Here is a 12,910-nt window from a genome sequence, read left to right as displayed (position 1 = left end):
GATGTAACATGAGAACTCAATCACTAATTGTTAGCTTTGAAAATGGAAGGAGGAAGCTAGAACATAAGGAATACTTCGGCCACTATAAGCTGAGAAAGGCTCTCAGTTTACAATAGGCAAGAAAACGAGAATCTCAGTCCTGGTCCTACAATTCCAATAATTGATTCCTGTCAGTAACCTGAATGAGCAGGAAACTCATTATTCCCTATAGTCCCTGGAAAGAAATACAGCCCTACCAAACACTTAGGTTTCAGCTTGGTGTCAGACTTCTGACCTAAAGAACTATATGGTAATAAATCTGTATTGTTTAAGCCACCAAATTTGTGGTGGTTTGTTAACAGCAGCAACAGAAAACTAATATATCCAGAAACACTAATACTGCAGTAGACACAAAGGCATTATTTTAAAGCCAAATTAGAAAATTATATATTGATATTCACATGAGTTTGTTGATATTTTCTTCTCATTTCTCCATTTGAAACATCATCCATTCTCCTAGTAAATTAAAATATAATTACATCTTCAAGTTGAATCATTAATATCAAACTATTATTTGTTAAATATTATTGTTAAATATTTTGTAGCCCATTGGAACCTTCAAATCCCACTATCAGAAAATTTAGACAGACTGGGAGGCTGAGTACCTAGTACTATTGAATTTTTACTTGTTTCTGGACTAACATTATTACTGATGTCACACATTATATAGATAATTAACTTTTCAGAAAAAGTATTTTTAACTGTGTATAGAACACACAGCATCTAACATTTGATTTTACAAGTGAATGCCTATAATCAGAGATAATATGGAAAAGCTCAGAGGAGAGTGCTTTGAAAACAACAAAACTTACACTTCCAAAATGCAAGAACTTTTAAGTGCTTTCTATAAATCCCTGGCATCAATACTTGCCATGCAAGGAGCATTCTATAATTTGTTTTTAAATAAGAACACGACCACAGCAATACTAACACCATCAAGAAGTACAGAATTTACTTTTAAAGACAAAAGTTTAAGTTTTGAGTGTTCTCTGGCACAGAATCAGCATGATGGTCCTTAAGTATCTTCATTAAAAAAGTTTTATAAATGCAATGATGTTTTTAAACTTAGAATAATATTCAATCAGTTCTAGTGAATAACAGATACTTTTAGAAAACTGTAATCCAAATGGGCATATTCCTTTGAGAAGTTTCGATTATTATTTTAAACAACTATCATTTTCAATAGAAAAATCAATTTAGGTTTTTAAAAAGATGAAAATTCATAAAGAAAATGTTAACATTATTAAATGTAAAAAGCAAACCTAGAGTGCTTAAAGATACATAGCAGAAAAGGTGAAAACTATCAACTTGATGAAAAAATACAAATTAAGGAAATAAGCTTTCTGCAGTGAGAGTTTCTATAGTAAGATTATGTATTTAACAACAATAATGCAAGTGGAGTGCATCTCAAGATCATAAATCAGAGACATAAAGCAACCAAAAGGTCCCTTTCATGACATACAGAAAGAAGCATTAAGAGTAGAAGGAAATAAACAATACTCAAAGAGATGTAAACTAATAGCTAAAATCATAGAATCTATGAGCCTTTAGAATTTAAAAATGTCATCCACAGAATCACCTTTCTTTAGATATTAAAAATTGGTATGTGAAAAATGTACATTAAGAGACTTATTTCAGACTTGATAAGTAGTTTATATCATATCATGCCTCTTACTGATGAGGGGGAAAGATAAAAGATTTTTTAAAAATAACTTCCACCCCCAAATTACTCTTTGCAGGCATCAAAACACAGCCAAGTCAGCCAGAACCTAAGGGGGAAAGGTCTGGTGACACAGGAAGTATAGAGGTGCTTTATTTTCTCCTCAGTGCACTTTCAGATTTAGTCTATGGGGAAATAGAGGCCAAGCTGCAGCCCAGCACTTGAGAAAATCTCACTGGAATGGGAAGATAAAAGTTGGAGTTTGGGACTACCAAAGAAGTGAAGGGTCAGGAGCCTGAAAAAGAAGGAACAACAGAGAAATGAACAAAAATATCTGTATTTGCCAACTATTAAAAGAAACATTTGCTGGGTGAGACAGCTGGAAACCAAGAGTCAGAAGGCTACAGGGTTGACCAATATTCAGCAATCCCAAGAATATGGGAGACAGAGATTGGAGTTCAGGACTCACCAAAGTGAGGAACTCTAGTAAAAACACCATGCTGTCAGTAGAGACCCCAATACAATGATGAACTAGGAGAAAGGCAGATCAGAAGCAGCCAGAAACAGAACAAAGTCCCCTCATATTCTATTTGCTTGTGAGAAAAAAATTAAATCTATCTGGAAGGAACACATGTTCAAGAGCTTCTGTAATTTTTAACTCAAAAAATCGAAAGTTCAATACAAAGTGACCAGGTATGCCAAGAAACAGAATCAAATGATCAAATGCCAAGAGGGGAAAAAATGCAATACATACACCTAAAGCAAATATTATACATAAAAGACTGGGACATAAAAATCAATATGATTAATATGTACAGGAAAAAATAGGAAAAGTAAATTTTACCAGAGATTGGAATCTATGGGAAACAAAGGCAACTCTAGAAGAGGTAAGTGAAGATGTCTAATGTACATGTAATTGAAGTCTCCGAAAGAAGAGAGAGAGTAGGCAACAGCAATATTTAAAAAGAAAATGGCTAAGAATCTTTCTAAATAAAAGAAAGACATCAAGTCACAGATTCAATAAACACTACAAACCTCACAAAATACAAAACACACACACACACACACACACACACACACACACACTCTCAAATCAAGGCACACTATAGTAAAACTTTTGAAAACCAAAACCAGAAAAATCTAAAAAAGTAGCCAATTAAAAAGAGACATTGCCTTCAAATGAGCGACAATAAGACTGATAGTATATTTTTTTCAACAAAAGCAAAACCAGCTCCAAAACCAAAAATAACCTATCTAAAGTGCCAAATGAAAAAAAGCTGCTAATGTAAATTCTACAGTCAAAAAAATTATTACTTATGAGGTAAAATAAAAATATTTTCAAACAAATAATATGGTGCCAGCCAACTGCATGAAAGAGAACTTTTCATGCATAAGGAAAATGACCCCAGGTGGAAGAACAGTAAACAGTAAAGAATAAATACATGGTTAAATCTAAATAATATTAAATATTTAAAACAAAAAAGCAATGTATTTGGGTTTTAAGAGACATGAAGAATTAAAATACATACAATACATAAGAGATAAGAAAGATAAGGGTGTTATAAAGATTTGCAGTTTCTGGAAAGTGATGAACAATTTCAATTATTTTATTTATCTTTTCTAGAAGGTAAGGTAGACTGTAACAATTTCAGAATGCACACTGTTATCCTGGGTAACCACTAAAAACATAATGAAAGAACACAGAATTAAGAAGTTAATTGAGGGAAAAATGACAACAACAATACTTAATGATTATAAACAAAGTGAAGACAAGAGAAAAAAAGCATCAAGGAATCAATTGTGTAAACAGCATGATGATATATTCATGCCCAAGTAAGTGAGAAATCACATATAATTTAAATGAGCTAAACATACAAATTAAAGGATAAAGATGATCAAAATAGATAATTAAACAATACCAAAAGATACATATCATAAATATAAGTCCAAAGAAGGCTTGGAAGTAAAAAATATATCTATTTAATATGAAAGTACCCAAAAGAGTGCTGGTAATCTTTACCATAATAAACAGCAACATTTTATAATTATGTAAAAGACCGTTCAACAGAAAGATTTGACTAATAATATATATATAATACATGTATTATATTACATATATAATACATATCTTAATATATAACATATATTACATATATCTAATAATATAACCTCAAATTACATAAAGCAAAAAATGAAAAAAATCAAAAGAAATAAACAATTTACAATCATGGTTATAGTAGAGACTTTCACATAAATCTCTCGGTAACTTACAAAATAAGTGGTAAAAAATCAAGAATGTAGAATATTTTAATGGAATATCTTCTCTGACAAGAGTAGAATTACGCTAGGTATCAGTAACATAAACTTGCTTAGAGAATCCCCAAATATTTAGGAATTGGATAATACAATTTGAAGTAAACCATTAATGAGAGAATAATTTAGAACAGACAGTAGAAAATATTTTTAACTGAATTATAATGGAAATATGAAATTAAAAATGACGTATGGATTGTAACTAAAGCAGTATTCAGAGGATAACATGGCTTTCAAATACATACAATAAACAATAAAAAATACTAAAATTTAACAACTTAGGCATCTACATAAAAAAGGCAGGGAAAGGCAAATTAAAAAAAAAAAAAAAATAGAAGCTGGTGGCTGATAAGATGACTAAACAGGAACAGCTCCAGTCTGCAGCTCCTAGCGAGATCAACGCAGAAGGCGGATGATTTCAGCATTTCCAACTGAGGTACCCAACTCATCTCATTGGGACTGGCTAGACAGTGGGTGCAGCCCATGGAGGGTGAGCCGAACCAGGGTGGGGCATCGCCTCACTGAGGCTGAACAATGAGAACACATGGACCCAGGGAGCGGAACAGCACACACTGGGGCCTGTCGGGGGATGGGAGGTTTGGGGAGGGATAGCATAAGTAGAAATACCTAATGTAGGTGATGGGTTGATGGGTGCAGCAAACCACCACAGCACGTGTATACCTATGTAACAAACCTGCACATTCTGCACATGTATCCCAGAACTTAAAGTATAATTTAAAAAAAAAGAAGAAATACAAACAAAATGGAAGAAATACAAAGAGAAAGCAGATATGAAAAATAAAATAAATCAACAAAGAGAAAAATCAGCAAAACCTTGTGGTTCTTTCAAAAGATTAATAAAATCAATAAATCCTTAGCATGAAAAGACATATTACTAGTAACAGGAATGACAAAAAGCTTATCACTAAAGACTATCATCACTAAAAAGATAAATAACAAAATAGCCCAAATTCTGCCAATAGATTTTACATTTTAGATTAATAGAATACCTTTAAAGTGAATAAATAAATTGAAAATATGACAGCTCTTTAACGGTCATACTAAAACATAAATTAAAAAACACACTTAAAAAAATCTTCAATTAGGCCCAGCATGGTGGCTCACACCTGTAATCCTAGCACTTTGGGAGGCCGAGGTGGGTGGATCACGAGGTCAGGAGTTGGAGATCAGCCTGGCCAAGATGGTGAAATCCCATCTCTACTAAAAATAAAACAAATTAGCCAGGTGTGGTGGCGGGCGCCTGTAATCCCAGCTACTCAGGAGACTGAGGCGGGAGAATCACTTGAACCCGGGAGGCGGAGGTTGCAGTGAGCCGAGATCATAGTATTGCACTCCAGTCTGGGCGACAGAGTGAGACTCAGTCTCAAAATAAAAAAAAAGAAAAAAACATTAATTAAAACCTTTCCCTACAGAAAACAAACTCAGGAATTTATTCTGTCAATTCTTCAAAACACTAATGAGGAAATGATGCCAATTTTACACAAACTCCTTCAGATAACTGGAAAAGATAAATTATTTCCCAAATCATGTTTTGAGACCAGCATAGTTATGATAACACAGCCTGTCAGGGACATTACAAGGGAAAAGATATAGGCAATATGTCTTGTGAACCAAAAAAATGTACAAAATATAAGCAAATTGAATTCAATTATACAGGATAATATATCATAAACAGGATATATGCATGTCTGTACATTTGTTTGTGTGTTTGTTTGTTTTTGAAACAAGTTCTCACTCCATTACCCAGGCTGGAGTGTAGTGGTGCCATCCCAGCTCACTGCAGCCTCAATCTCCCAGGCTAGGCGATCCTCCCGCCTCTGCCTTTAGAGTAACTCAGACTACAAGCATGCGCCACCACACCCGGCTAATTTTTGGATTTTTCGTAGAGAAGGGGTTTTGCCATGTTGCCCAGGCTGGTCTTGGACTCCTGGGCTCAAGCAAACCATCCACCTCGACTTCCCAAAGTGCTGAGATTACAGGGGCTTGTGAGCCATTGCACCCAGCATGAACAAGATATATTCTATCTTCAGTACACCATGAACAGAATAAACAAGATAATATATCATTAGCAAGATACTATGTCAAACCAGTCTGGGTTTATTCCAGAAATGAGGTTTCATATTCAAAAATCAATCAGTATAATTTACCACATAAATAAAATAAAAAAATATGATCACCTCAATCCCTCAATCAATATAGAAAAAACATAAAATTCAACAACTACTCATGACAAAAACTCTAAATAAACTAGGGATAGTAATTTCCTTATCTATCTACAAAAAACCTATAAATATATCATACTTAATTGTGAATTATTGAAAGCTTTTCCCTTGAAGATGAGAATAAGAAAATAATCTCTACTATCAATGTTTCTACTGGAGATGTGACCAAAGTAATAAGATTTTACTTCCCAACCCCAAAAGACAGAGAGAGAGAGAGAGAGAGAGAGAGAGAGAGAGAGAGAAAGTGTGTTATAAAGACTAAAAAGGGGAAAACGAACCTGTCATTATTCACAGATGACCTGTTTGCATGCTTTGAAAATTCAAAAAAAGCTAGAGGCAAACTATAAAATTTAATAAGAAATTTAGCAAGGTCACTGGATAAAAAGTCAATAAACGAATTCAATTCTATTCCTATATACCAGAAACAAATAAAAAATAAAATTAAAAAAAGGTCAAAATTTGATACAAAAATATCAAATGCCTAGGTATAAATGTAATGCAAAATGTGTAAGATAGCTACACTAGGAACCACAAAACGTCTTTGAAAAAAATCTAAACAAATTAATGGAGGTGTTCACAGACTGGATGTTATGCTGTTGTAAAGAAAATCAATTAAGGAAAAGTTGACCACAGGTTCAGTGAAATTCCAATAATTCACAGCAAGTATTTTTGTGTGTGGAAATTAACAGACTATTTATAAATTTATATAAAAATACAAACGGACAAAAATAATAAACACATTTGAAAATAACAAGTTGGCAAATAAAGCACACATATATGATCACTTAATTTACAACAATATGCCAATGAAATGTAGTGAGAAAGAATCGTCTTTCCAAAAAATAGTGCTAAAGCAACCGGATAACCATATGTTAAAAAAAGAACTTTCACCTTTACCTAATAACAAACACAAAAGCAAATTATAGAAAGTTCATGGATCTAGATATGAAAGTTAAAATAAATCTTCTATAAGGTAACAGCAAAAAATATTAATGACCTTGGGTTGAGCAAAAGCTTCTTAAAGAAAACACAAAAGAACTATAAAGAAAAAAATGATACATGACGTCTTTAAAATTCAAAACCTTTGTTCATCAAAAGACATCATTAAGAGTAAAAAGGTAAGTCATAGAGGAGAAGATATCTGTAATATATATATATATATATCCGGAACGTAGAAAGAATATCTACAAATCCATTAGAAAAAGATAGACACTCCAATTTTTAAAAATAAGTACAAGAATTAATTTAGTATTCCATAAAAGTAGATACCCAAATGGCCAATGAGCACAATAACAGGTCCTCAACATCAATACTCATCCCAGAAGTGCAAGCCAAAGCCACTCTCAGATAGTGTTAGGTATCTATCAGATGGATTAAAAAAAAAAAACAAAACACAAAAACAAAAACAAAACAGTATCAAATGTTGATGAAAATGTGAAGCAACTGAGATTTTCATACATGGCTGGTGGTGGTGTAAACTGACATAATTACTTTGAAAAACTACTTAGTAGTATCTACTGAAGTAGAACATATGCATATCCTATGAGCCAGGAATCCTAGGGCCATGAATATATACAAGAGAAAAGAATGCATATGTGTATGAAAAGACATGGACAAGGATGTTCACAGCAGCTTTATTCATAAGAGAACCAAGCAAATATAAACCAAGTATCCATAAAAGTAGAATGAATAAATTGTAACGGTCATATGAAGATGAAAATGAAAAGAAACAAATTACTGTCATAACGGAATCCACACTTAATATTAAGAATCCGGAAAAAAAGATTACATATTACATGATTCCATTTACATGAAGTTCAAATAAAATTAATTTTTGGTGCTATTAATATAAATCAAAATAGTCATTATCTTTGCAAGGAGGTTACTGACTGGGAGGAGCCATAGAGAATCCTTCTGAAATCTTGGTAGTATTTTATATCTTGATCTGAGTAGTGGCTACATTGATGGATTCATTCATAAAAATTAATTGAGCTGTTTGAGATTTGTGCACTTGTGTGCTATACTTCAATTAAAAAAAAAGCTTAGAAAGAAAATTCACCTTGAATAAAGAAATCAGTCAACATTAAAATCAAGTCCTAAATTTGTGGTCATCTTTATGCCAATTTAATGAATATGTTTCATCAAGACAACTGTTAAAGAATAGATGTAATCACTACATTCTGAAGATTGAACAAACAAAACTCATGATTAGAAAAAGCTATCTGTAGAAGAAAATCTTATATATATTTTCCAACTAATTTATCTAACTGTGTGGTTTAAAAATCAAAGAAATTAGAGAAGAGTCATAGGAGAACATAATAAATTTATTTACTCAACAAATATTTATTGAGTGCCAAACTCTTCACAAGCCCTAGGATATGCACTGATTGTACATACTCATCTGAAGCAATTAGGTGTACTGAACTGGCCAAAACTGAAACAAACACATCTTATTGTTTCTCCAGATGAGGATATGGAGAAAAGACATACTAATAGAAGAAAAAAAAGATATAGAGGAAGTCTAGTTAAGTAAATTCTAAAAACCAAAAATTTAGCAATCTATATAAATAATGAACTAAGAGTATCCTAACTAAGGAAAAAAAATCTGGAGAACAAAATTTTTCTGGTCACCTGCTGAGGGTAAGGATGGTTCAAAATCCTTCACCATTTCCTAGATAAACTATTCCACAAAATTACTATCTAATTTTACTCTATCTCTACATTTGGCAATTTTCCTTCTGATTAATAAACTCAGCAATTCTGCTTCCTTGATAAAGACACCCTAGCTAGTAAACATTAATATCTCATTTTCTAGAATGTAAATTAATGACATTCTGGCTAATCTATTCCCAGTATTTACTGTGAAGAATTACTCACAATACTTACAACTCTCAATGCACAGATAAAATTGAGTTTCTGAACCTATAAATCTCAAAAATGGACTTGGGAACATGGCGACCATTTCTTGCAAAAGCCACTCTGTGAAGTCCTGTCTGGGTAGACTGTTGGTCACTTTAGATTGGGAGTTGGTAAATAAAGTTTTATTGGAACACAGGCATGCTTCATCTGCTTACACAATGTCTGTGGCTGCTTTCAAACCACAACAGCAGAGCTGAAGGATTGTGACAGAGACTATTAGCTTGCAAAGCCTAAAACATTTACTATCTAGCCCTCAACAAGTATTTGCTGACTCTTGCCTTCTAATATTGTTCCCTCTCATTTCATAACAGCCATAGTCTTTGTCTTATTCCATCACAGAGCTCATGTCCTCAAATTTTTTTTTTTTTTTTTTTTTGATACGGAGTCTCACTCTGTCGCCCAGGCTGGAGTGCAGTGGCGGGATCTAGACTCACTGTAAGCTCCGCCTCCCGGGTTCACGCCATTCTCCTGCCTCAGCCTCCCGAGTAGCTGGGATTACAGGCGCCCACCACCACGCCCGGCTAATTTTTTTGTAGTTTTAGTAGAGACGGGTTTCACCGTGTTAGCCAGGATGGTCTCGGTCTCCTGACCTCCTGATCCGCCCATCTCGGCCTCCCAAAGTGCTGGGATTACAGGCGTGAGCCACCGCGCCCGGCCGTGTCCTCAATTTTCAAAGGACAGAGAGACTTGTCTTCTAATTCCAATTAACTGTGAAATATCTAGAGATTGATGTTCCACACTGTCCCTGGCTACCAACCAATAACTATAAATCAGTGTTTTTAAAAATTTCGATGCAACATAGCCAGCACTAAATTTCTACTCTGGAAAAATTCTTGAAGTTGTACACAATTCTTAAATCATCTATGGTTTGAAATTAACTTTCTATAAGTTCACCATCTCTTTCAAGTCATGAGTTCTTTAGGTTAATTATTTGCAAAAGATATGGAAGATACCATTAAGTTTGTTTCCTCATTTTACACTTTTATTTATGCTCCCCCAAATTATGCCTTTTTTTTTTTTGGAGGGGTGTCTAACTTTGCTTTTAACAGCAGCACTGTATCAGTAGTAAATCCTTTACTGCAACTATTTGCTACTAATATTGCCCAAATTCAGTTATTTACCATTCTAATATTTATGAAATCACTTATTTTTCTCTTCCAGAATTGCAGCTTGACAAAATCCGAATTGAATATAAAACAAAGCAGGCATAAATACATAAATGGGTTTGTTTCTTAAGGAAAACAAGGTTTTAAAAATGTTAATTTATATGTAAAGGCAAACAGGGCTTCAGACAATATATAAGAAAGAATCTAACATATTCTGTATTTCAAACTGTAGTAACATTCCCAAGGGAGAAAAAGGAAAGATTTCAAAAATGACAACTTCTGGAAGGCAGCTGACGCAAAGCATTCTACTATAACTACCTATAAATCATGACTGGCTATGTAAAAAGGAAAACAACACGATGGTAACTTGGTAAACAACACAATGAGGTCATATTTGCATTACTCTTTGAAAAGAGAAGAGAATAAAAGATAACAAGGAATTTAATCTGAAGACTTAAGGAAAGCCTTCAGAAAGCGAAATAAAGAAGAACTGTAAGACAATCAGAAAAGGGAAAATTACAAAAATTAAATATCCTATGGATGAATTTTTCTCAAGTTTTATAAAATATTTAAAAGTATTGAAGCTTACATAACAGAGAATAGAAGATGAGTATATTGTTCAATCAGGGCATGAACTTCAACATAATAAGTAATACTCTTAATGGGGAAATCCAAAGAAATTTAACCAAGAACAACAAAGTTTAAATGCCTATATTTTACTTCTGATTACACATTATATATATATATATATATATATATATATATATATATATGAACTACCCATTAAAATTTACCTGAATGCGTTCGAAAATGCATTTCCAGACTTGATTTGCCTTTAAAAATTTTCTTACAAACATCACATTGATGAAATGTTGCTTTATATCTAAGAAAATAAAAAGATTTGAGTTTTTCAATATAATTTTAATAACTGACAATATTAACAATTATATTAATAACTAACATAATGAAAATAAGTTGCAAATTCATTTACAACTGTATATATTATTCTCACATTAACAAAGTAAAGAACTCCAAAGAAACATGGAAATACTTTTAATGTGTTGAGCTTGCCTCTGGTTCTTCCTCTTCCAGTTACATCCAACAAACGAATCTATAAAAAGAGGTCCGTAGATTTTCAACTGCTTTAAGTCACTGAACTTTTATTATTACTAGCTATCCAAATATACAAAAAGAAAAATTGTAAGGATAGAAACAGATCAAGAGTGGCATAAAGGGGAAATGAAGAGCTATCTAGAAAGGGACATGGCAGAAATTTTGTGGTGACGAAACTATTCCATATCTTAATTGTGGTGATGATTACATGACTTGCAGAATTATACACTAAAAAGAATGAATTTCACTTTCTGTAAATTACACCTTAACTAAATTTAAAAAATAGATGCTCAGGCTGATTAAAAAGTATCTGCAGCAATTTCAAAACCTGCATTTATCAAAAGGGTAAAATTGCTCTCATTGGTTTGTGTCCTAACAAAAAATTGTAAATTTGAACTTATAAATAAAATAAATTTTATACCTAAATTTAAAAATGAAATTAGTCCTTTATTTTTATTATAAAATATTAGACAGAAATAAAGCAATAAGTTACCAAAAAAATTAACTTAGTAAGTACCACAGCATAGTGCCTAAGAAGTGTCTGAATTAACAGTTCTCAACTGAAAATTTTATTGTGATAATTTGAGATATTTATAAAATAATTATTATTTAAGTGGCAGTTATTGAGAAAGCTACATCATCTCACCTTGGAAGCAATTCATATGGAATGAATACATGGCAAAATAATTAAATCAAACTTGGGCTACTTAATCTTCTGTAAAACAGTTTGCTCTTAACATACCCATTGAGTTTTACTGGAAATGTTTAGAACATTGTTACCAATACGAAATAGCAACATACTATGCCTAGGATTTCAAATGTCCCTCATTTTTCAATTTATCCAACCCAACATTTATAAGACAACATGCAAAGGACTCTCCTATAGGAACTTAATTCTACTTGATGAAACAGATGGTTGTTTTTATTTTCGTTAGAGACAGGGTCTTGGTCTGTCAACCAGACTGCAGTGCAGCGGCATCATAATAGCTCACTGCAGCCTTGAACTCCTGGGCTCAAGCTATCCTTCTGCCTCAGCCTCCTGAGTAGCTGAGACTACAGGTACATGCCACCACACCCAGATAATTTATTTTCTTTTATTGTTTTGTAGAGACAGGGTCTCACTTTGTTGCCCAGGCTGGTGTCAAACTCCTGAAACAAACATTTACACAGATAATTTGGATTTTGTGAATTGAGGTTGTCAGTAATAACCCTGGCAAAAGACTCCTAACCAGTATGCTTGGTCTACCTTATTCCATTCATATCCATGGTAAATATAAACAGAGATACATGGGCACATAGAGAAAGAGGAAGCAGTACTCGACTGGGGGCAGTTTTGCCCCCATAAAACATGTGGCAATGCCTGAAGACGTTTTTGTTTTTCACAACTGGGGATAGGAGAAAAAGTGCTACTGGCATATAATGGGTAGAAGTCATGCATATTGACAAATATCCTACAACACACAGGAAAAGAATTACTTGGTCCAAAATGTCAACAGTGTTTGGGCTGAGAAACCTTG

General features: G+C 33.1%; 1 protein-coding gene across 1 annotated transcript in view; it reads right to left on the bottom strand.

Annotated features, from left to right (window-relative positions):
• Window positions 1–12,910, bottom strand: part of ZBTB41 (zinc finger and BTB domain containing 41) — a 51,987-nt gene that overhangs the window by 7,251 nt on the left and 31,826 nt on the right. The window contains exon 10 of the mRNA XM_025368532.1: window positions 11,075–11,163. Coding sequence (XP_025224317.1) covers window positions 11,075–11,163 — 89 coding nt within the window. The remainder of the gene's footprint in view (window positions 1–11,074; window positions 11,164–12,910) is intronic.

The sequence above is a fragment of the Theropithecus gelada genome, chromosome 1, assembly GCF_003255815.1.
Source record: "Theropithecus gelada isolate Dixy chromosome 1, Tgel_1.0, whole genome shotgun sequence".
NCBI classification, from domain to species: domain Eukaryota; kingdom Metazoa; phylum Chordata; class Mammalia; order Primates; family Cercopithecidae; genus Theropithecus; species Theropithecus gelada.
This window is presented reverse-complemented; position numbering and strand designations above follow the sequence as displayed.